General features: G+C 33.5%; 2 protein-coding genes across 5 annotated transcripts; one reads left to right on the top strand and one right to left on the bottom strand.

Annotated features, from left to right (window-relative positions):
• Window positions 1-1,826: 1,826 nt before the first annotated feature.
• Window positions 1,827-14,792, bottom strand: LOC127978563 (solute carrier family 13 member 4-like). Its single transcript, XM_052583306.1, has 16 exons — window positions 14,645-14,792; window positions 11,455-11,583; window positions 10,152-10,288; window positions 9,896-10,071; window positions 9,764-9,824; window positions 9,646-9,676; window positions 8,829-8,903; window positions 8,568-8,755; window positions 6,293-6,412; window positions 6,109-6,210; window positions 5,924-6,025; window positions 5,014-5,120; window positions 4,695-4,825; window positions 3,694-3,855; window positions 3,450-3,587; window positions 1,827-2,503 (listed from the first exon to the last, which is right to left on the bottom strand). Exons 1-16 carry the CDS (start codon window positions 14,762-14,764, stop codon window positions 2,366-2,368), a joined length of 1,917 nt encoding a protein of 638 aa, XP_052439266.1. The 5' UTR covers window positions 14,765-14,792; the 3' UTR covers window positions 1,827-2,365.
• A 2-nt stretch (window positions 14,793-14,794) lies between these two features.
• On the top strand, window positions 14,795-25,814 carry LOC127978572 (uncharacterized). 4 transcript variants are annotated; one of them, XM_052583318.1, is made up of 6 exons: window positions 14,795-15,267; window positions 19,044-19,215; window positions 23,480-23,671; window positions 23,784-23,940; window positions 24,020-24,205; window positions 25,039-25,814. In XM_052583318.1, exons 1-6 carry the CDS (start codon window positions 15,199-15,201, stop codon window positions 25,262-25,264), a joined length of 1,002 nt encoding a protein of 333 aa, XP_052439278.1. In that variant the 5' UTR covers window positions 14,795-15,198; the 3' UTR covers window positions 25,265-25,814. The 4 variants fall into 4 exon arrangements, with proteins under 4 accessions (XP_052439278.1, XP_052439287.1, XP_052439303.1 ...); XM_052583327.1 differs by lacking the exon at window positions 14,795-15,267 and adding an exon at window positions 15,436-15,566; XM_052583343.1 differs by lacking the exon at window positions 14,795-15,267 and adding an exon at window positions 17,096-17,113.
• The last annotated feature ends 663 nt before the right edge of the window (window positions 25,815-26,477 follow it).

Below are 26,477 nucleotides of genomic sequence, written 5' to 3'. Positions count from 1 at the left end.
AATTACACACCACAGACCATAACAAAAATAAAAAAATAACAAAAAAAGATTACTTCAAAGTTAACACAAGTGGAACACAAAAGTCACTCAGGCTGCTCAGGTTGGAAAAGATTCTCCTAAACGTGTCACATGTTCTCTTACAGTCTGATTATTTAATCTGACAGCAGCTCAAATCAGACGAAGAGTAAAATGTTCATGTTTTTCACTTATTCTAAATGGCCAGATATTATTTTTTAACAAATTTACAAACAAATTTAACAAATTTACAAATTAGTGTCATATGGGTAAAATAAATACAAATAAACAAACATTTAATTAAATGTTAATGTTAAAATAAAAAAAGGAAATGTAATCAAGCATAAAATTAAAAAAACTTATTACATAGATCTACAATCTCTATAGTAAACATCTCAATAATACTAAAACCACATTATATATTTATATTAGATCAGTTTTTATTTTACATTTTAATTTTGATTAAAGTTTTAGTAATTTTGTTGTGCATTATGGATATATATATATACACACACATACAGTTAATTAAAATAAATTATATTAAAATGAGAATGAGGAATTAAAACTTTTTTTATATTTTATTTTTATTTCAGTATATATATATATATATATATATATATATATATATATATATATATATATATATATATATGAAACACATGAATATCTGAAATTAAAGTGGTTTAAGTTCACCATCTAGCGGTCACTAAAAGAACTACCGTTTACACAACGGCTTGCGTCATCAGACTTCCCACATGCTTAACTCGTCCTTGAGACTCTTTGCACTTCAGAGTATGACTAATTACCACTTATTATTTTAATAATAATTACAGAAAGTATATGAAGTGATGAACCGTCTTTGCCAAGTGCTTACAATTTATAATGGAGTTGGACTTTCATCCACAGTAAACTCGCATGTACATAACAACGTGTAACGTTACTCTAATTAAACACGTTCTGTTTATTAATGTTAATGACATGTGAATACGTGATTTATATTGCGCAATGCGAGTGTTAACTGTTGTTGACAAACCTGCAGAAAGCCTGAGAGTGATGAGCGCAAAGCCTGCTGGGAAGAGTCTGACCATAGACAGTAAAAGAAAGGTTTAGACGGACATCAAGAGCAAACATCTGCCTGAGAAACTCCGGCGAGATTTTGAGGCCATGTGTCCTGCCCTTAATTAGTCCTCAGTCCTGAGTGAAGCTCCTTCTGCATCCTTTGAGATGCATGAGATTTACACATGAATCTCTGACACCTGCAGCCAATTTTTTTATGCATCTGCAACAGCTGTCATGCATAATGAGATTTATGATTTAATATAATATATGTTTAGTTTATAGATGTTTAGTAAGTTTTTTCAAAATGCATAATTTTTTATTATTATTGTATTTTTTCAACATGAACAGGCTGTTTCAACACAGTAGAAATTGTATTTTCACAACTTAATTTATATAATACAATGTAATAAAATCATATAAGAAATGTGTATAGTTTTTAGTTAAAATGTTTTATTGAAATTGTCTTCATAATATTTCCCCCTTTCAAAAGTACTTTACGCTAAAGACAATTCAGTAAATAAAATCAATTACATATAGTCTTTTTTTTATCAAGTTATACCTACTTGTATATATATATATCAACAGTTTATCTGTGTTTCGCTGATTTTGTGATCACTTGATGTCATGAAAGTGTCAGCATCAAAAATTAAAACACTAGACTCTGACAATTGTGTTTTTGCCTCGTCTTATAATGTATCTGAATGAATCTGTGCTGTATGTGATGTTTGAAATGCAAAATAAATTAATGAACCAAAAATAAAGTGTTTTATTATGTTTTTTATGTTTTTTTAGAGATGTCAGGTGAAACAAATTGCCGCTGACAGTAACAAAATGTTAGTTTCCTGTATGTACAGAGGTTTCTTCAGTTATTCAGAATATGTTTGTGTAACGTTTGAACCACAAAAACCTATGTAACATTTTGGCAAGAGCCTGTTAGATGCTACGCCTGACTTCATCTGATGCAGAATCTCCCTCAAACCTATAAAGTAAATAACGAAATGCATCACGACATTTGTTAGACTTTGGGAAATAAAGGATACGGATATGTTACATCGCTGATTGTTTTTTTCTATGCATCTAAACTTGGAAAGATGTTAATCTACATCTAATGCTCTGATCTAGAAGTGTAAGAAGGGTTTCCACCGATCGCACCGTCCATTCAGTCACAGTGAGCAGTTCTGCATCCTCCGACGGACGTCCTCGTACTGCACTGAGGTACAAAAACAAGGCTTTAATTGCATTTATGTGCCTCCTCTTCAGTGTATATCCAGTGTCCTCAGTCAAACGCCGGCTACAAGCTGCCCGTGACGTTACGCATCAGCGCCCAGGTGGGAAACTCGCTCAGATTGAAGAGCGGCTCGCCCCACGTCATGATGGCCAACATTACCACAAACACCCCGATCAGATTCACTCCGAAACCAGCTTTCACCTGCAAGACACAAGCAGGAAATATAAGGTTTGCCATTAAGTAGCTATTCCAGAGTCAAAGGACAATTGTCACACTTGAAAAAAAAAAAAACTAATCATCTCTATCAGTGTTAAAAAAAAGAGTAATTATAAACATAGTCTGTGTAACCAAAAACTTTTATAGTAAAGAAATGCTACAGACATTTAATGTGTTAAAATAGACATTGCTTGAATGCATCAACAAAAATCCAGCTATTTTTTTTTAATTCTATTCTATATCTATAATATATTTATATATATAATATGATATGATATGTAAAAATTGATAGCCTGAATGAACTGTAAGTCTGGATAAAAGCGTCTACTAAATGCATAAATTTATTTAATTTATTTAATTTTATATATATTTTCTATTTCTTTTATCATGAATATGCATGTTTTTCTACAATATAAATGTTAATATATTATCGTTGAAATTGTCTTAATATTTCAATTAATGAACTCAAAAAAAAAAAGAAACTCAAAGGTACTCAGCATTTTTTTTTTTCATTTTTATCGAGTTTTACTCTATCAGCAGGAAAATATCACTATCACCTTTGTGAAATTATTTTGTATAATAAGCATCTGTTAATTAAAAAATGTAATCTTTCAAATGAGCATCTTGTGGTTTAGCCATATTAAAATGATGTTTAAAACTGCGATCCTATTACCATCGGCCCTGTAACCTTTCTGAAGGCGTATTCACATCCTCAAATATATTCAAATGTTAACTCATCTAGCACAATTCGTTTCAGGAACACTTAACGCACATTATTTCTCTGACATGCTGTTTAAAATCATACAGAAATCTACTTCTGACCAGGCACTTGTTTCACTCTGTTAGCTTATGAAAAACAAATGATTAATGCTTTTCAACACAGCTGTGAGACGGGACAGAGGTGATATAACAGGCTAATGTTGTTTCATACCATGTCGCTGATCTGCACGTGTCCGTAACTGAACACAATGGCATTCGGCGGGTTTCCAACGGGCAGCATGACGCCGAAGGACACACACATGGTGGCGGGGATGAGTGTGTGCAGAGGGTTCATGTGCAGCGTCTCTGACTGTGAAGGACAGGACACACACGGTCAGAACACCGCTGTGAATAATCACACTTTGATCTGTTTGTGTGTCTCAGGTGTGTGTGTGTGTGTGTGTGTGTTAGCTGACCAGGGCCGAGAGGATGGGCAGGAACACTGTGAGCGTGGCTGGGTTGCTGGCGAACTCGGTGACGGCGGACACCAGGAGACATGTCAGCAGTATCACGGCCCACGGAGGAAGACCACTCATGGGCTCCAGCTGCCGACCGATCCACACGGAGAGACCCGACACCTTTAGAGAGACGTCACATGGTTCATTTAGCAGTTAACATACAGGGCATGTTTGTTCTAGACAAGAATCTGATGTTGCATAACAGTTCTTTAATAAAAACAATATTCTTTAGATTATATTCTTCATCAAATTGCTGTTTTTTAAATGAGACTCAGTATTTTCCACTGATTTTTAAGGGAAATTCTACTTGTCACTTAATAGTTTGACTCTTAGCTGACACCTTTAACCAAAGAAACTACATTTAAAAAAATAATAAATGAAGTGTTTATCCAATGCATTTATCCAATGCAACAACGTTGCAAAGAATGTCTGGGTCATATTACATTGTAATATTACAATAGCATAAATAAAATTAAAATTACATTTAAAAATATATTTTCACTTTTAGCTGACACTGTTATTCAGTGAAACTTTGTTGGTAAATCTTGCAAAGAAATCTTTGAGTCAAATAAGATTAACTAAAATAAATGTTCATAAAGGAATAAAATAACAATAAAATATTGTTTACATTTTTTTTTTATTTAAACGTATTTATTTTAGTAAGTATTTTCCGCTGTGATTTTTAGATGTGATTTTATTCACAGCAACTTGGAAATAAATCAAATTAAATATAATAAAATAATTATAAAATATAAATTTAATTAAATAAAAAAAATATATATTAAAATAAATGTTAGCTTAGCTGACACCCTTACCCAATGCAACTTTCTTGGTAAAAAAATACAATAAAATAAAATAATATATGTAAGTATACATAATTAGTTTTACATTACAGTAGGCCAATGAGAATTAGAAGTTTTAACATTCATAATGATTCCAGGCCTAATAATAGTGCTAACCTTGCATCCAGCAGCCAGTGCATATCCTCCTCCCACCAGAATAACAATCTCCCACGGCATCAGTCTCTGGAAGTCTTTCCACGTGATCATGGGAGCCAGAGGATCCTCTTCCTCCTCATCGTCATCCTCACCTGCACAGATAACAGAGAGAAGAGCGGTTACCCAACCCGACCAGCAGGGGGCGCCGTAGAGAACATTCACCTTTACTCTCATGTCCTGGACCCCAGTGAACTGCTTGTACACTAGACCCTGCTGAGCCAGTGATTGTGACTGTACTGCAGCGCGGAGCGGCCCGGCTGCGGCCAGCGTGCGATCTGACCTTTGCTCTTGCTGGAGAACGCAGATGGCCAGGGCTTTCGAGCCGGAATGAGGAAGAGGATGAAGCCGAGCAGAACCGACACCGTCGCATCAGTCCTGTAGCCCTTCCTGAAGGATACATGAGATTTAGTCAGTCTTTCTTATCACTTGTGCATACGTTAGAGGATATAGAAATGTAATTCAATTTTATTGACTGGGTAAGAGGTTCATGTTCATAAAATAAAATAATTTTTGACTGAGTTAACACAAGAGGTTCATCAACTTCTCAACCAGTGACATCTAACTTGGATTCTTACAATAAAAATTATATATATATATATATATATATATATATATATATATATATATATATATATATATATATATATATATATATATATATATATAATTATTATTATTATTATTATTGTACTTAGCTGACACTTTCGTCTAATGCAACTTTGCTAATGAATCAATAATAAATATAATAAAAATAATAATTATTAATAAATATTAAATAAAAATAAATATGAATGCAACTGAAATGAAATATTAAAAATAAAATATATTAAATAAAAGTAAATATAATAAAATATTTAATTTGATTTAATTTATTTTTTTAAATAAGAAATTGCATTTTCCATAAAGGAATAAAATAATAAAAAAGCAATGTAAAATTAGGATTTAATACACTATTCTTTTGAATTTCTAGACCTAAAATAAATCACCTAAATAGCGTTTTTTTAAATAAGACTCAGCGTTTTCCGCTGTGATTATAAGGTGTGATTCTAAGGAAAATTGTTACTTAATATTTTGACTCTTAGTTGACAATTTTATTTTAAAATAAACTTGGAATCATATAAAATAAAACAATTTTTTTTTTTATTACGTTTTATTTTATTTACAAAAATATTGGCAAGAGGTTCACATACTTCTCAAACAGCGACGTCCAGCCGGGAACAAATCCTGGTTCCCTGGTGAACCAAAGTACAGTCATCAGAATAAAGAAGATGCCCGTCACGACTTCAGGATAGCTGTGAACCATCAGAAAAATCATATTAGTCTCAAAAATCCCAAAACCTTCCACGACATGACTCAGAAGCTCAGACTCTTGTACCTGATGGGGCCGAGTTTCTGGTACTCCTCCTGAATGCGCTTCTCAGAGAGGAGCTCTCGCCTGGTTTTGCGTTTCTTGCTGAGAGAGCAAGTCTCTCTGAAACTGTGAGGAGATAACCGCTTGAGTTCAGCCAGATCTTTTCACAAATTAATCTCACATTTATAACGTCTCTCTTTATTCTTACTTGCAGCCCAGAAAGAGACAGTGCAGCCAGATCCAGGTGAGCATCAGCATGATCAGAGCGATCGGCAGACTGAAGATGAACCACGTGCCGAAGTTGATGACTTTCGCTTCTGGGTAACGACTGAAACAGACGGTTATAGCAAAGCTTAGTGTGGCAGAACACATAAGAACAAAACCTACTTTAACTAAGTAAGTGTTTGTGCAAAATGTTAAAATGTTAACTTTAGACAACTTGGATATTTCAATAAGTCAGATTCAAGAAATTTAAATTTTTACGTTTTTTTTTAATAGTGTTTATATGATTAAAATCACTACTAAAAATGTAAGTCCACATATATTATATTATATTATATTATATTATATTATATTATATTACATTACATTACATTACATTACATTATATTATATTATATTATATTATATTATATTATATTATCACTACATACATCTAATGCATTTTCCTTGTATTATAGGGAATTTTTTCTTCAATTTTTTTTTTAATTATATATTTTATTAAAAAAATGTTTTTTTTATAAATATATATACATATTTATACATGTATTATATACATATATTAAAACTAGCTAACTTGCTCCTCCTTTTTTTAACTGACATATAAAGACCATTTTTCACAATCATTCCCAATGAAAAAAAACAAAGTCCCATTATATTTTTTTCTAATTATATTTAGTGAGAAAATATGTTTCACTCTGAAATATGTCACATTATGAAAGTAAAATGAATAATTTTTTGAATGCTGTTGAATTTAAACAGTTTTTGTTCCTTCTATACTTACTACCTATATAGTATACTATGACCCGCATTATTCATTAAAAACAACATAACTTGATCTTAACATAATTAAATCATGTTTAGTCACATGAAAGCTCAAGCGCCCTGCGTTCAGGGGTCAAATGTCAAATGTCCAGTGTTGAAGAAAAGGACAAGGTTCTGTTTACACAACGTTCAAGAAGATACAGAGAACCAGATGATGTGGCGTAAGCTTTCTAGCTGACACATTTTAAGCCAATTAGTGCTTTATATTGATTATTTCTAGAAAAATGTCAGTGATAACAGCACTTCCAGTGAGCACAGATTATAACAACTTTGATGATGTGGTGGTTTGTCTGATGAAAGAATGAAAAGAGTGTCAATACAAACCCTACGGACTCCTAAAAACCACATCTTTACATCAACAAAACCATCTCACAATATAGAGGCACTTTTGCCCAAGAAATGCTGGTAACACTTTATAAAAACTGCATGCTATTAATCATTAGTTAAGCATTAGGAAACAGTTAATGAATCATTTATAAAGCATTAATAAACATTTATAAGCAGTTTATAAATACAGATATAAATGCTTTATACCTGATTTAAAAGCATATCTATAATGTGTTTAATAATTGTTTTTTCATACTTTATTAATGATCAATTTATCATTTCTAAATTAAGTATAGCATTATTTACACACCTGTTATTAAGGAGTTGTCAGTGGTTCATAAGATCACTTAGAAATTGTAAGTAAATGATTAATAAACTATTTAAATGTGCATTCTTACATCTTTTTATTCAGACATATAGTAATAGTTACTTATAGTGTTAATAAATGGTTTATTAACATGTATTTCTACTGTAATTCAGGGTTGATTCAGGTAGTTATAAAACATATGTAGTTGTTAGTTAACTATTTTTGTGAGCTCATCTAAAGTGAGGACTATTTATGCCTTGTAAAGCTTTTACAAATGAGATTTAAAGGCTGTTAATATTTCTATATTCTGTATCACTGTGTTGTGTTTGTTTCTGTTTTTTGTTTAGAAGATAACTAAAAAAGGATAAATATCCTTTATAAATGCTTTACAAGGCATAACTAATCCTCACTTTAGATGAGCTCACATAAATAGTTAACTGACCACTACTAAATGCTTTATAACTACCTGAATTTACTAAATTTCTTGTGATCTTATGAATCACTGGCAACTCCTAAATAACTGGTTTTTAAATAATGCTATACTTCATTGAGAAATGATAAATTGATCATGAATAAAGTATGAAAATACAATTATTAAACACATTATAGATATGCTTTTAAATCAAGAATAAAGCATTTATATCCGTATTTATAAACTGCTTATTACTGTCTATTAATGCTTTATAAATTATGAATTACCTGTTTACTAATGCTTAATTAATGATTAATAGTGTGCAGTTATTATAAAGTGTTACCAAATCCCAGCTTCTTTCTGAATGCAGCTTTTATCGGAGTAATAACATACTTGTTGAATTGCTCAGCGAAGATGAGGTTGGTGGAGGTGCCGGTGATGGTGATGAGGCCGCCGATGGTGGCCGCGTATGTGATGCTCAGAGACAGGCACTTACAGATCATGTGGTCTCTCTTGGTGGGGTACAGCGAATCCCCCTGCTTTTTGGGTTTCTTTGGTGGAGCAGGGATGCTAACTGGAGCCTGTTTGGGAACAATCGGGATAAATGGTTTTAGAGAACGGTCAGAGATATTGTCAGTAAGCTGAAGGTCTCACCTCTGGCAGGTTTCCATTTGATTCTTTAAAAAATTCTGGACCGAAACCAGGCTTCAATGTCAGACCATTCAACTCCTAGAGAACGAAAAACACATTTAAACAACATCTTTTTTTTTTATGTTTCTAAAATAAGATGTATTTAATCAGTCGAGAACGGCTTTGACTTTTTTCTTTTTAGACAATGAATCTAATACAAAATCTTATTTAGATAAATAATTTTGAAAACTGATATATTTTTTTAGTGTCATCAACACTGGAATTTACAAGGTGACATAGATCATGAATCATTCAATTGACTCTTTTTTGAAAAAAAAAAATACTTTATATTTAATGACAGTAAATGTTTTCTGTGTGTTATGTGTTCATTCATATAATCAACTCATAATTACAAAAAAAAAATAGTATTTTTACTGATAATTACATAAATCATTTAAAATAAATAATTTCAAGTGTTATTTTAGTATTACATAGATACATTTTTACTGAGGTTTTAGTTATTAATAGTGTGTTATTTTTATTAGTTTTTCTTTAAATATGTCAATAAAACGTTTATATATTTAGTTTGAATTATTATAAATTAAATGAAAATGAGAAGTTATTTTATTTTATTTCAGTTAATATTTATTTTATTTAAAGTATCAAAATGTTTTTTATTACTTTAGATTTATTACACTGTAATAAACATTATAAATACATTTAAGTTTTATTTTAAGTTTTTTTTCAGATGTTTTAACCATAAACCCCCCTTTATTTCTCGTTTATGTTTTAATTTTTAACAGCCATAATTTTACAGTTTGAATAAACAGTTTGCTCTTACCTCATTCAGTATACAGACTTCATGATTTTCACTGCAAAACAAAGAAAACTTGAGTGAATAAGCTTGATTAACAGATGTAGTTTAATGCAGTTGAGTGTCTCCAGACATATCGGCTCACTTGTGTTTGCGGTCCAGCAGCTGAAGGTGATTCGTGCTTAATTCTTGGTTTTCCTCTTTGTCTGTGAAAGAACAGAATTAGATCTAAAATACAGCTGATAATAAACATGCATGCAGACCTTCTGAGACTCACCGCTCTCCTCGTCCTGTGTATCTACAGTCACCGAGTCTTCGAGGGAGTCTGCGATGCCGGTGCAGATGAGCTGCTGCAGCACGGCTTCAGCGATGGGCATCACCATGGCCGTGGTGGACGTGTTGCTCAGCCACATAGAGAGAAAAACCGTACAGCACATGAACCCCAAAACCAGCCTGCAACACAAGCAGAACACACGCAGGTCACAGAGTCCGTCTATAACTGTGTATGCGTGTTAAACGTGCTGAATACATACATGCCAGGTTTGGCCCCGGCGATCATCACCATCCGCAGAGCGATGCGTTTATGCAGGTTCCACTTCTCAATGGAGGCGGCCAGACAAATGACCCCCATCAACAGCAGCGTGGTGTCCTTAAAATACTCAGAGGCCACCTGCAAACACACACAGACATCTTAGCTTATTTACTGAACCTTTCTGAAAAGTTAGGACAAAACGTTCCTAAAGTAATTTTCATGGAATATTCTTGTACCATCAATAATATTTGATATCCGTTCTCATAACGTCGAGAGAAAATGAGATCAATATTCTTGGAGCATTCTAATGATGTTTTTTGTACTTTATGAACATTCTAAAAAAAAACATATTTGGAACCTTAAAAAAGTTCTGGTCAAATCTGGGCATTTTAACATTCCTTTAAAAAAACTGTCAAATAACTTTTATTTTGCATAAAAATAAACATTAGAATCTTGTAAGAAAAAAAAAAAATTTTGTAATCTTTAAATAACATTTGAATCATGACAAGAAAATATTTTACATATTTTAGAAATAGATATTTTACAGTTCTTAGAATATTAAACAAATTTCAATTAACATTATATTTTGTGTGGAAAAAAGGTATTAGAATTATGTAAGAAACATTTCCTTTCATAACCTTTAAATAACATTCTAATTCTAATCACGTGTGTGTGTGTGTGTGTGTGTGTGTGTGTGTGTGTGTGTGTGTGTGTGTGTGTGTGTGTGTGTGTGTGTGTGTGTATACGCGCGTGTGTGTGTGTATAGATAGATAGATTGATAGATAGATAGATAGATTGATAGATAGATATAGATATATAGTCCGAAACCAAAATCCATGCAGTCAGCAAAAAACATAGAAAGACTGCATAAAAAGGGGAAAATTTACCAAACATGATTACATAAGATAACAGGTTGCTTCGTCAAGTTGTCAAGTGCTTTGTCAACATGATGCAGCATTTTCTTTTACATAATATCATGGCAGTTTACAGACTGGGGCAAATGAACGATCAGCAACTCTGAGCTATAAAACTCACATGCATGATAAAAAAGCAAAACGGCAATCTTAAAACATCACCTATAGAAGCCGTATACCCAGACAGATAGGCTCAAATGCTCATGAATATAACCAGATCAGACATCTAACCCAGAAAGCAGGTCATATATTATACAAACCAGCTTTAGAAGCAATGCAAAGTCCTGCTATGTATGTATGTTAAACAGTTAACTTTCTACAGTTTTAAGTCTTGTTGCACAAAACATTCTGTTGCATTCAATAAAAATGAGCACAGAGACGTTTTCATACCTCACTGGATTTGAGGACCCCAAACAGTGGGTACAAGAAGGCCGGGACGAGAGCAGCGGCTCCCAGCGGCACAGCTTCAGATACCCAATATACCGCCGTCACGATCAGGACATACGCACACGATGATTCCTACAGAGACAATTCATCATTATGAACACTGTGTTTTTTTATCATGAGATCTGAACACTGCTTTGATTTGTATTTGATGTTTATGCATGCTTTTTGTACTATCTGTACTGTTCTGTACTATACATCCCAGAAATAGTTAACGAAGCCATTATGAATTGAGTGTATTATAGACTGAGTGACTATATCAAATATCGCAAGATCTATTTTGCAGGTGATGAGTACTAAAATCCATTTAAATAAGATAAGATAAATAAGAGCTGATTACATTGACATATTTGAGAGAAGATTTGCATGTACCAGCCGCATCTAAAATGCTGGAGTAAATCAGCTCTTCAACAAAATTAGGACTTTAATTATGAGCAAAACAGCAGGAAAGCATGTGCATCAGTCCGCAAATCAGCAGAAAAATCCAAATCTGGGATCTGGACACACAACACTCCAGCAAGCAAAAAATGATTAGTGAAATACAAATATGATTTGAGCACATGTGAATCACTTTAAAGTCTGCATGCGGAGCTTAGGCTGACAGAGCAAACATTTTTCAGGTGACTCATATTTCATTATTAATCAGGTTTTTATCACACGCTGAGCAAAACACAATTAATACAACGAGATGAGATGAGAAAGGCACTGATCTGTGGCCAGTTTGTGTTCATTGAAAGTAATCTTCCAACAGATATTTTAATTTTTTTTATTATTTTAAAGCATTTTTAGCACATATTACATAAAATAAGCACTCATTAAAATTTTCTGCAAACACTAAAATTCACATTCGGAAATTGCTAAGAAATTTCACAACAAAAGAAAATGTTTTTTTAAAATAGACAAGACTGTAAATGTGCAAATTTGAAGCTGAAAGGCTAAAACTGTAATTCTTGTCAAATGTACTCCAATAAACACATAATAAGGAATAATTTTTACACTGTATTGCATTTGTAACTATTAGTAAACATGAACGAACGATGAAAAAATGCATTTAGAAATATTCACTTACACTAATATGACTAATGGGAACTTATTATAAAGTGTTGCCATTTTATCAATCTCAAAACATCTAATGTGTGACAGACATTAATAAAGTATTATTACGTAAGTTAGCAAGGGTACAGTGATTCATGGCTTGTTCCCTGTTGGGACTTGAACCAGCAAACTTCTGTTTTTTGGCAATTTATTTTATTTTATTTTATTACAGTCTCCATTGACACATTGTTCTTGTTCTGCTCTAATCTCATCATTGCTCAAGAAATCAGTCCATTCAGATCCAGCTGATTTCTGTTAGAAGGTCTGATGGGGCATTGATGATATCCTCTCATTAATCACGAACAGGGTAATCACCGGATTACGCATCAAGCAACTTTATCTGGAAACATAAACTTAAAATGACACGGTTCTGTTTCAACAGATTTTAGTGAACTATTGTGACTGAGAGAGAGAGAGAGAGAGAGAGAGAGAGAGAGAGAGAGAGAGAGAGAGAGAGAGCAAAAACCTGTGCAAGAGATCTAATCTTAAACATGTTTTGGAACTGTAAAAAAAAAAAAAGCTGTCATGGCAGAAGATAATGACATTTCCTGATCTATAGGTGCTGTTTCCCCATTTGCCTAAAAAGATGTTAAGATCAATTTGAATCACGTGTCTGGTTACTTTATAATTGCATTATAATTGCATTACAATGGCACTTTGGATAAAAACCCAAATGCATAATATCATATTTTTTATTTAATGCGTCACATGCTATTTCTTTGTAATTATTTGTGCAATTAAAATTATTTTTTTGACAATAATTTAGTACTTCAACATTAATACTGATTTTAGGTTAGGTTATTTATATTTATGTATAAGACAAAGTATATCTCTTAGATCCTGTCACCATTTAATTAATTAATTCATTTTAATAACATCTATGTCTTCACTAATTCATCAAATGGCCCCACAGTGTGAAAAGAATATATAATTTTAGTTGTTTTTTTGTTTTTTGTTTTTGCCATCAAATAATTAATATGATGTCATAAATGTGCACCTACTACTACTACTACAAGATGAAGATTTTTTTTTTTAAGTTTTAGCCTACATACATTATAGTATGTAACACCACAGGACACTGCAGAAAAAAACCTATGTGATAAATATGCTAAATGTATAATATGTATTTTTAATAGAGAATTTTTAGTAAATAATAGGTCAAATGAGCACCAATTTCAGTGAGTTTTTTTGCACACCTGACTTCTTTTTAATGTGATATTTTCCTCATACACTGAAAACAATGATGTACAATTTCCTTTGAATCAATTTTCACTCAGAAATTGCTAGAAGATTTCGAAAAGAAAAAAAGAAACAATATAATTAACAGACTGAATTTAACGTGAAATATATTAAATTACTGAAATATTAAAGCAGAAAAAAAACATCGAATCTTTAAGGGGTTAATGCTCATAATCTCATTTTCCGAAAGAATGAAATACACATGTATGAAAAATGTAATTCATAAACAATTTTTGGATTCATGATGGTGTCTGGTCAAATAAACGCGATGCCTCTCTGCGGGCTTTGCTGATGTTGGACTCAATCTAAGATTCCAACTGCTAAACAAACAAACAACATCTGTAAAACCTGCCGGTGTTTCAAACAAACAATTCCCGTCAGAAGAGCACACTTGAACATCACGGCACCAATGCTCTGACAGCGCACCTGGAAAACAACCAATCAGGTGAGAGGTCACTGCATGCGGCTCCTCGAGGATCCCCGAAGACACAGAGACCGCAGTCAATTCATAATGATCATGTTTGAGACATTATACAACTTAAACTGTCTATCTGCATATAAAACAGCATTTTATTTGCGTCTACCCACATTTTCCATGTCACTGAAAATGTATATAAAGAATCATTTCGGAATAAAAAATCTAAACATACTTAAAACCACAAAAAGGTGATAATGTTTAAATAAAATGCATTTTAAACGCACATACCCAAAAGTAAGCAGCGCGTAAAAGCGCGCAGAGAACGAGCCGAGTGCGCGGCTCACGAGCGCGTGTGATTGTGTAAATGGCTGAGGATCTACTTACACTGCACGGGTGGATGAGAGGCAGAGGCAGCAGGGATAAAGGAATCAACACCACGAGAATGAGTTTCCGAGCCGTCCATATTTTTTTGATTAAGTCCATTTTGGCACCGTCCAGCCTCATGGGAGAACGCCTCGCTCAGTTCAGCTCTCAGAAGTCCAGGGAATCTTCAAAGGTTTTGTCAAGAAGTTTTCTATACCCCACTTTCAGCTTATTTTATTTTATTTTTTAATTATAATTGCACTCGTGACGTACTACTTGATGTCCACGCAAACAGTCGTTTCCCTTTCCGTGCGTTTCACGCGCTTCGCGTCTCCTCAGAAAAGTTTGCATGGATTGAGAGCGGACTCTTTCTCTTTGGTTCCTGTTTGAATGTTCCTGTACTCCTTCTAGTCCATCCAGGAGTGATTGCAGACCCTCTTATACCCCTTTCAGGATGTATTTATGATAAGGACACCGATGGCTCTTTTGTGTCTCCGCCTGTAAATGTGTCTATCTCTGATTCGCCATGCTTTCTTATTTTTTACACTGTAAAACGGCACCAGTTGAGGATAAGCATGCATGAGCTGTCCAAGCGTAAAAGGGTCTCCAAGGATGAAGATGGAATCTATGAGTGCTCCGTCAAGGTAATTTTACTTTCATCTAACTGTATCTCCTCCCAGTTTGAAGCTGGACCAATCAGAGGTGAATGAGTGAGTTTATGAATGTATGTGGGGTAGCGATGCTCATGAGCCAAATTGAACCGTTTACATGCAGCAGCGTCGGTTTCTCAGAATAAACCCAACAGGGAGCAGAGAACATTCTGTTGAGACTGTCAGGAAATAAAGAGCAGAAGCACCTGCTTTATCACGCGCACAAAAGCTCGCATTAAACCCATATGTCATTGTGCGCAGAATGTAAGCAGGCTATAGTGCATTAACCGACGGTACGTACTCATGCTTTATTATGACTGTTTTACACTTTTTAGCATAATAGTACAATCAACAAAATATTACACAAATGATATGCATCCTGAACTGTGCTGCTTTTCATTCAAATCAGTCAATCAATCCACATTTCAGCATTTATGAAAATGCCTTATTATCAAAAGGTTTTAAAGAAAATGTAGAATTATAATTCAGTAAGGTGTGCCCAACTGTAATTCTAATAAAACTATATTATTTATAATATGTATTATAATTTGTATATAATTTAAAAATATATGGTACACTTCTGATTTATACTGTAAATGTATACTCATTATATAAATCCAGTAAAGTGTCCAATTTTAATAAATTCTTATAAAATGTATAATTTATTAATTATTTATAAATTAAAATGCAATTACAATGTGTTTGTGTGTGTGTGTGTGTGTGTGTGTGTGTGTGTGTGTGTTTGTATATACACACACACACACTAATTATCTCTCTCAATCTAACATTAATTACATCATATGAAAATATGATTGAATTATAATTAATATAATTACGTGTATTATATTACTTAATGAGTATACATATATAATTATAAATCGTAGGCTACTATAACATTTTCCATGTTATTGAATTTTCTAATAATTGTATTATAATATTTAAATTAATATGTGAATATATATGTGTGTGTGTGCGTGTGTGTGTGTGTGTGTATATTAAGTGTGTGTGTGTATATATATATATATATATATATATATATATATATATATATATATATATATAATTAATAAGATAAATTATGCACAACATTTATTATTCATTTACAATCATTCATTATAAATATAAATACAAAATTAAATTAAATTAAATTAAATTAAATTAAATTAAATTAAATTAAATTAAATTCCAACATCAGTCTGAAACTTCAGTCAGTTTAATACGTTTTAAACTGAGCATAATGTGAATAACACGCCATCTAGTGGAAAACAAAGCAATTACTGTAACTGAATTGGCATTTTTCTAGTATTAGTTTTAAAGATTGTACAGTGAAGTGTTTTATAAAATAACTGCAACATAATACAGCAACAACGAATAAAAATCTCTATTTGCCGCTTTTCTGTTGCATAATATGCTCTAAGTCTTTGTAATTTCTTTCTGAGTGAGAAAACCTAATCTGCGGGAATGCTGTAGTAAACCAAAGCTTTGTTTGGTCACAGTGGGGGGGACAGAGCTGTTTGTGTGCTTTTGTTTGATTGACTTTTATTCTCGAGTGTAATCACATTACCTGTTCTGCATACATCTACACTTAAATCAATAGTCTGCTCTCCATACAGACAGTAAACGGCAAATACAAGGTTGCATAACCTAATCAATGTTGCCTAAGTTACCTGTAAAGCTCTTTAAGGTTTTAGCAGGGGATGAATGTCAGTAACGCTTAAATCTTCAATCCGGAGAGCCGCTGTTCCTGCATGAGGCTGTGAAAAGACCATGTTCTCCATGACACAATGCTGAAGATTAAGAGCTGTCCTCCTCTTGGACAGCGTTAAAAGGGTTTGATGGGGTGAGAGGAGCCATTAAGATCAGGTTTATATGGCATGATGCAGGCGAGGATCTCAAAGCATTACAGAGATTTAAAAGACGGGCCGAGGTGTTTGATTAATCAATGGAACAAGCAGTTACTCATGCTGAAGAAGTCTAACGTTGAGAGAGAAAACTCAGAATGAAATAAAAGTCTGATTGTTTCCCTCTCAGCAGAGCCACGGCTAGAGAAAGAGGAGTCTGTCACCAACATCACTGCACAGAGACGGCACTGTCAGCCCTCAACAGGATATTATTAGCTGCTGTGAGCGAGTTTATAATCTTTAGTATAATCAAGAATGAAGGAATGAATGAATGAATAAAGTAGATGATTATAAGACACAGTGCCTGAAAATAGTCCCAGTCAACTTTGCTATTGCTGCAACTACACAAACTAGCTGGGGACTATTTTCAGGTGCTGCTTTGTAAAATTACCGTGAAGAAAAGATATTACGCAAGAATGAGAGTAGCTATAGTTCCTAGCCATATCAGTCTAGGAAATCATAACCTTTCATTTTCTGTCAGTCTTAGTACACGACACTACTACTGTACAGAAGAGTCAAGTTTTAAATAGGACAAATAAAGAAACTCTTTGGTCATTTTTGAGCGAGATGCTAACGGTCTAATCAGATTTAATGATCTATGCTAAGCTAAGCTAAGCTAAGGTGCTAATTCCAGACCCGGAGATCGGCTGATGAGTTGGAAAATGAGCCTATTTTAAAAAAAAAAAAGAAACAAAAATATTATTAATTGGAGTGGAGTGTTCCTTTAAAGCATATATGAAAATTAATAAGTATGAGAATGCAATCAAAATTAAACCAGACATCATTAGATAATACGATGAGTCATTACTAGAAGTGAAGGGAGCTAGTTGTCACACCTTTATGGGGTCATGCTGGCACATTGTGGGGTACGTTGTAATACAAAAACTTTATTGGCACTGATTTGAGAATAAAAAATATTTGGAATATGATGTTCATTAAATATATAATTATACTGCATATGTGTAATAAAAGTATAAATTAATTTCTAAATGTATTAATTTATTTAATATGTGTGTATAAACGCAATATTGTATATATTCCACAAAAATGTTTTCAACATTGAAGAAATTAAGAAATGTTTCTTTTGCAGCAAATCAGCATATCAGAATGACTTCTGAAGGATCATGTGACTCTGAAGACTGGAGTAATGATGCTGAAATGTAAATTAAATTTTAAAATATATTCAAATAGGAAACAGTTATTTTAAATTGTATAATAATAATTTACAATATTACTGTTTTTACTGTATTTTTGATCAAATAAATGCAGTCTTGGTGTTTATATATGTATATGTATGTATATATACAGTGTGCATATATACAGTGTGTATATATATACCAATACACACACCAATATTTATTTTTTTGTTGTTGTTATTTTAAAGTTTGAAATATGGAAAATATTTATGTATTAGTAAAACATGATGCAACTGGAAATTTAGTTTGGATTACTTAGATTTAATTCACCGCAATTCTTTAAGACTAACTCTTACTAGTAAATATGCCACCACTTTAAAGCCACAAGCTTGTAATCACGTGGGAGAGAGAGAGAGAGAGAGAGAGAGAGAGAGCATATGTTCATGAGGATGTGTGACTGCAGCTCTGCTGTGTGTTGCATTACGCAAGCGGCTCATAATCAGCAGTGGAGCCGCAGCAGTGACAAGCAGCTTACAGAGGAGAAACACACAGCAGCGCTGCACAGCGTAACTCCCTCCCTCTCTCTCTCTCTCTCTCTCTCTCTCTCTCTCTCTGTCCCTGAGCGAACAGCCTGCATTTGGCTCCTGAAGCACAGAAAAGTCTCAGGACTCACCAAGGACCAGCGGATATGAACGACTGACATTCACACTTTCCATCTCATTTTTAACCCCAGACTCCGATGGCTTTGAAGGACAGCCGGCTCACCTGGAGCTTCCTGCTGTGGTCTGTGACGTGGATCTCGGCTCTGACTTTTACGCCACATGAAGGGTCTTCGGTCAGTCCAGTGTTTTATCGGACCACTCCATCTCTGAACAGCTCTGAGGCCCCTACAAACAATTACACAGGTTTGTATAACATCAATATTCTGTCATAATGATATAATAACTGCATATCATTATAAAGTGCTATGCAAAGATTATCAAATGGACCCAAAAAGTTGTAGTGCATGTTTCTAAACTCCAAACAGCAAGTTTTGCATATCTTTTTCATAAAGAGCAGACTCAACCTGCAGCATTCACAGTCCCCAAACATACAAATATATTAAAACACGAGCACTTCTTGTGAAATTCACGTGTTGGCTTTAAAATGCAAAATCTTCTTAAGGGTTTACAAACAAACAGAGCTTTCATAATGGCTCAGATAAAATCACCAGTGGGAATCAGACCAGACTGAACCGCATATAACGGAATTATATTATGATTGGAGAACATATAAAATATGCAAGCCATGCATACTTTTAGCGTACTTTGGCTCAAGAAACATCAATAAACTATTTGCAAAGTCAATATGCATGACAGATTTGTGGATCTCTGACATTATCAAGCTAATACTTGAGTTTGAATGCAGTATAATGAATCTGTGAAGGAAAAGACATCTTCCACAAGTGTCAGTTACCTTGAGGTTTATTGCACAGGTGAAACAAAGGATGCTTTTTTCCACGTGGTAATGGCGGGCAGTGGGATAGTTGGCAGTTTGTCAGTTCCGTTACAGGGTTGCCAGCTATGAAACTGAAATGCGCTACTGTAGCCATGACAGAATTTGCCCTGCTTTCAGCTTTCAGTGCACTGCAAACCTGAAGGAGTTTGAAGTGGATCTTTCCTGAATAAGAACATGCACGGGTCAGATTTCATCCTAAAATCAAAAGAAGGGAATAAGAATAATATTCTGCTTAAAGAAAAATAGATATATTTGGTTTGAAGAAAAATGTTAAGGACATTAAGAATTTTGCACGGTGGCATTTTTTCTATGATAATTAATCACATTTAGCCCCAAAATTCTTATAAAAAAAAAGAAAGTTAATTACTGTAAAATTAATTTTATATTATTTAATTTGTAATTTTTATGCATTTAGTTTTTTTCTTGTATTACATTTAATTTAATTTAGAAAAATTATTACAGAATATACGTGAAAAATATATATTATGCAAAAATCTCATTCTCATGTGCACATATAAATAAATCATTATTACTAATAATATATAATGTACTGTAAATTGTTTACAAACCATGATAGTAATTATTATGCCTTTAATTTATCTTGATTTTAAATTAAAATAATAATTACAATAATAATAATAATTGTATTTTTACCCCATTATAGTAATGGGAATTTAATAATCACTCTTATATTAAGAACATAAAAAAACAGTAATAATTTTAATTGCTATGATAATAATGCAGATAATCCATAATGCAGAGTAATTATAGTTAATTTAAGTTGAATAATTAAGTTCAAAATAAAACTGCAGTAAAACAATATGAAAAAAAACACAAAATCCCTAAAACCTTAAACTAATACAATTAAAATGGAAACAGCAAGTCTACAAATAAAATCTAATGCATTCTAATGATGCAATTGCAATCTTAAAGATACTAAAAGAATAGCATAATGCACTTCCTTTAATAAAAATACATCCTGTAAAGTTGTTCCATTCGCTCTAAGTCACTCATTTACCTGTAACACAAATACAGAGGCTTCCACGTCACTTCTTTAAAGGGATTACTTAACTGACAGTGTTAAAGAGAGAAAGCCGGAGTACACAGGAATAGCTGGTGAGCTCAGCAGATGAGTTACAATAACACGAGAACGATACACCACAGCGTTCCTTGCTGAAGTCACATGTTCATGCATTGACAAACTGATCTATTCAAACTGTCCCGCTGGAGAACGTCTGTGGTTTTATGGCAGTGTAGCTTCACGAGCGTGTGGTCAGGCTGCATCATCCCGGCCTCCTCAGCTACAGGGACTTGTGGGTAATCAATTTTTAATGCACGGCCCTATGCTTTATTTAACCGTGTTCTATTCTAAGAGCAACTCTCTGGTGTGACCCTTGGGGAGTATGTGAGATGGGACGGAGGAGAGAAAACGAAACTGACAGATGAGTTATTTATTTATTTTGCCATGGAGTCGGATTGCTTAATGCTAGCAGCATTGCCATGCCAGTTAAGCCAGGCTTAATGAGACCAGCACAGGACTGAAACTGGTGTGAACAATAAACACCATCCAGTGACCCTGCCAGCTTAATCACACTGACTCCAGCACAGTCAACACGAGCTCCGTCTGACTGTATATTGACAGTGGAGATGGACAGTGGAATGATGAAAACTTGGATTGGAGAAAACAGAAGATGCTGAATCCTCGGTGGGAATGTGGAGAGACTGGAGGAGAGGTGGATTATGGGATAGAGCGCAGGAGAAAACACCCTGTTGGTACTGATGGAAAGAGAGAGGGGGAAATGCATTCATCTAAGCCCTCGAGGATAACTAATACTGTTAAATAAGGCCCAGGAAAACGTTCTTGCACACATACACTCACAGACAAACATAAGTGTTGATATTGTGATTACTGACATTTATTATTTATACTTTTTTATTATTTGTATTTATTTATGTATTACACTGAGTGGTTGCCAGGTGTCTTTTCATTTCTACATTTATCATTTGCCTAGCAAAAATAACAAGTCCAAAAAAATTAAGAAAAATTAGAATGCAAGCTGCATTCTATTCTATTCTATTCTATTCTGTTCTGTTCTGTTCTGTTCTGTTCTTTTCTGTTCTATTTAGTCCAATCATTAAAAAGCAATAGCAACAAACTGCATTCTATTATATTATATTATATTATATTATATTATATTATATTATATTATATTATATTATATTATATTATATTATATTCTGTTCTTTTCTGTTCAATTTATTCCAATCATTAAAAAGCAATAGCAACAAACTGCATTCTATTATATTATATTATATTATATTATATTATATTATATTATATTATATTATATTATATTATATTATATTATATTATATTATATTATATTATATTATATTCTTTTCTGTTCTTTTCTGTTCAATTTATTCCAATCATTAAAAAGCAATAGCAACAAACTGCATTCTATTCTATTCTGTTCTGTTCTGTTCTGTTCTTTTCTGTTTTATTTAGTCCAATCGTTAAAAAGCAATAGCAACAAACTGCATTCTATTCTATTTTATTATGTTCTATTCTATTCTATTCTATTCTGTTCTGTTCTGTTTTGTTCTTTTCTGTTCTATTTAGTCCAATCATTAAAAAGCAATAGCAACAAACTGCATTCTATTCTATTCTATTCTGTTCTGTTCTGTTTTGTTCTTTTCTGTTCTATTTAGTCCAATCGTTAAAAAGCAATAGCAACAAACTGCATTCTATTCTATTTTATTATGTTCTATTCTATTCTATTCTGTTCTGTTCTGTTCTGTTCTGTTCTGTTTTGTTCTTTTCTGTTCTATTTAGTCCAATCATTAAAAAGCAATAGCAACAAACTGCATTCTATTCTATTCTATTCTGTTCTATTCTGTTCTTTTCTGTTCTATTTAGTCCTATCATTAAAAAGCAATAGCAACAAACTGCATTCTATTCTATTATATTCTGTTCTGTTCTGTTCTTTTCTGTTCTATTTAGTCCTATCATTAAAAAGCAATAGCAACAAACTGCATTCTATTTCTATTCTATTATATTCTGTTCTATTATATTCCATTCTATTCTGTTCTGTTATTTTCTGTTCTGTTCTTTTCTTTTCTGTTCTATTTAGTCCAATCATTAAAAAGCAATAGCAACAAACTGCATTCTATTCTATTCTATTCTGTTCTGTTCTGTTTTGTTCTTTTCTGTTCTATTTAGTCCAATCATTAAAAAGCAATAGCAACAAATTCTACATTCTATTCTATTTCATTCTATTTTAATCTATATATTCTATTCTGTTTCATTTAATCCAATTATGAAAAAGTGAAAGCAATAAATGTTATTCTATAAAAAGCGATTGTAACAAGTTGAGTTCTATTGTATTCTATTTAGTCCAGTCATGAAAAAGTGATAGCAACAAGTTTCATTCTATTCTACTCCATTCTGTTATACATCAGATTTAGTTCAAAAATGAATATGTGATTAGCAACAAGTTGCATTCTATTCTATTCTGTTCTATTCGACAGTGTTTAGTTATATTCCAAAGGATAGCATCAACTTGCATTCTATTCTATTCTATTCTATTCTATTCTATTCTATTCTATTCTATTCAGTTTTGATTTAAGTGTATATTTAAAGTGGTTTCTAACCGTGCTGTGTATTTGCAGGCCTGAGCTGCACGACGCTGCTTCCCCCTCGGCGAGGCTCTTTCTATGTAGAGGAAGGCTCTGGGATGTCCGTGGGCACAGTTTTGGTGTTCTGGTGCCTCGAGGCGTACCAGCTGGTGGGCAGCGAGAAGATCACCTGTGTCCTGCGTAGCGACAGCGCTCAGTGGAGCAACTACCCACCCGACTGTGAGGGTCTGTGTTCACTGCCATCATTTCTGTTTTAAGAGATAAAAACACCTAAGAAATGCACTCCTACTAGTTAAATCCCAGATTTTCAATGTGGAATATTGTGTAAATATGGTAGCCATTCCCAAACCAGAGGACCGCGGGCTGAGAGTGGCTGTACTGGCATCGGTAGTGAGCAGCATCGTCATCCTCGCCATGTCCGTGTCCTTCATCATCTGCTGTCTGCAGGAGCGCATGAGCAAAGCGAGGGCAGAACAGACAGACAGACGGGGCAGGTATGCACATCTGGGGAGGAAGAGACAAGGGAGTTTAAAACATGCAGAGAAGATGCTAATGATTTCTCTGAGTTTACAGGACGAGAGACAAGCACAAATCATCCTGGAGGAGCGAGTGCTGGCTGGAGAGGGATGAAGGAGACTGGGAAGCTTTTCCTCCTCCTAAAATTTACAGTCTTTCCCAGCACCTTGACCCCCATCTGACCCCTGAGAGCCCGGTCTATATGGGGGGACTGGCTGGTTATGATAACCGTGGGTATCTGAGGTGAGAAACTGTGCAGTGTTACATATTCTTGATTGTGTTTACATGTGAAATTAATCAAACTAAATCACACACATAAAAAAATAATCAGTATGTAAGAGGAAATATTTTTTTTTTATATTTTATTCTCTTTTAAAATGTATTTATAATGTCACAATTCTGACAGGCTTTGTCTGAATTCTGAGCTTTTTATTGATTTTTTTTTTTTTTTGCTTCCACTGCAAAATAAAAAAAATTAAAGGTTATTTTTTTACTTGCAATCGCAAGTTTGTCACAATTCTAGATTTTCTTTAGATCTTCATATATAAATACTATGCATAAATTTGTATCTTGCAATTCTGAATTTATATCTCACAATTGTGCATTCAAATGTCACAATTCAGCATTTATATCTAGCAGTTCTGCAATTTGTATTTCACAATTGTGCATTTATATCTTAAAATTCTGCTTTATTAATATTTCGCAATTCTGAGTTTAAATCTCTGTAAAGTGTTTATGTCTCTTTTTTTTATACTGATAGTCAGTCAAAGTTAGGAGATACTGTATAAACACAGAAAAGCTTGCTGAAAAGTCATGCTACAGTTACCTAGTTTAATTCCAGGGTGGAAACAATCTTCCTTGTAAACAGTAGTGCAGCTTAATGTTTTTGTTGGAAACTGTTATGCATTTTTTTCCCAAGATTCTTTGCTGAATGTTCCAAAGAATAGCATTTATTTAAAAAAAAAAAAAATTTTTATATTACTAATGTCTTTACTGTTAGTTTTTATCATTTTAATGTACCCTTGCTCAATAAAAACATACATTTTTTTTTTCAAAATGCTATGTTTGTTTTGCAGGAGTCAGGAAAACCTCCTGAAAGCTCCTCTTCCTGCTCTTTACCGTACAGAAAGTCATATGTACCCACATGTGGTCCTGCAGAGGGTCCCCACACCCACAGTGCCGACTGCACCCAGCGCGCCCGTCTACCTCCACCTCCCCACCCCTCCACCCGCAGAAAGCCCCGGGGAACAGTCTGCTCTGCCGCCGTACCCCAGTGCCGCTCCACAGCATCTGTGGCCATAGAAACACACTTTTATTCAGAACTTTTACAACTGTGGCCATGGCGACGGATTACGGCCCCTACGTGCAAACGGCTCCTGGAGTTCAGAAAACCAAGAGAAATGATGGACTCAAGCTAGAGCCACCTCGATCACTACACACCGCTAGATCTAGATGTTAGACCATGTGTGGGTCCAAATGTAGTTACATTTAATATGTTGCATATGTAAGGACATTTCTGAATGACTCTAAAGAGGCCCTCTGTGTAGTTTCTTGGAGAGAAAAGTGACATTAGTAGAGGTGAGGACTCCATCCTGGTACTGTGATCCACTCCAGGTTTTATTATTGTCAGTAAGTACTTTTTATCTGTGTGGTAAAGGTTCTGACTACTTGCACTCATTAAATGAAAAAATGCAACCATTTCAAGTCACATTAGAGCATCATTAGAGTATAATATCTCTACGTTTTTTTTTTGTGTTGTAGAATTGTAGGAGAATTACATGAATGTCCACTGGGATCTCATAAACCTATGATACTTGATTTTGTTTATAACAAATAAAAAGATTTTAATGATTGTGCATGTGTCTTGTGTTTTTAATATGCACACACACACACAATTATCTAAAAAAGTGTGTGTGTGTGTGTGTGTGTGTGTGTTTATATATAAACTAAGTATATATGGTTTCACATATAAGTCCTATTCACAACTAAATGTTTAATCCTAGAATCTGACTCTGGCAGCTGTAAATTTCATGTTGACTCAAATGTAAAGATGTTCATCCATGAATATTGTTGCAATGAAAAGTAGACTTTTTTATGTAATAAAATTGTTCTGTTTAAAATGACTGTTGTTAGGCTATAGTAGACTCCATATGAGGGCAGTGGCGTTTTCACGCTTTAAATTATATATGAGAATGCCGAAATGATGAGAAGCATTATGTTAGAGTTAGTAACTGCCCCACACTTCTTCAGTAAGAAATAGAAGCATCTGCTCTTTACGTCCACAGGATGGCGCGATCATTTCAGCATGCATTTCACTCATAAAACATTAAACACACGCACACATCTCTTACATTAAACCGCAAATTTTTTATTAAAATAAAATAATATATATTATATATATAATATAAATTATATAATAGATATTATATATTTCTACATTATTATACAATATATATTAGGACTATAAAAGGAACAGATCAGTCAAAAATTAACATTATTTTCTGATTTACTCACC

The sequence above is a fragment of the Carassius gibelio genome, chromosome A4 (genome assembly GCF_023724105.1).
Source record: "Carassius gibelio isolate Cgi1373 ecotype wild population from Czech Republic chromosome A4, carGib1.2-hapl.c, whole genome shotgun sequence".
Taxonomy (NCBI): domain Eukaryota; kingdom Metazoa; phylum Chordata; class Actinopteri; order Cypriniformes; family Cyprinidae; genus Carassius; species Carassius gibelio.
This window is presented reverse-complemented; position numbering and strand designations above follow the sequence as displayed.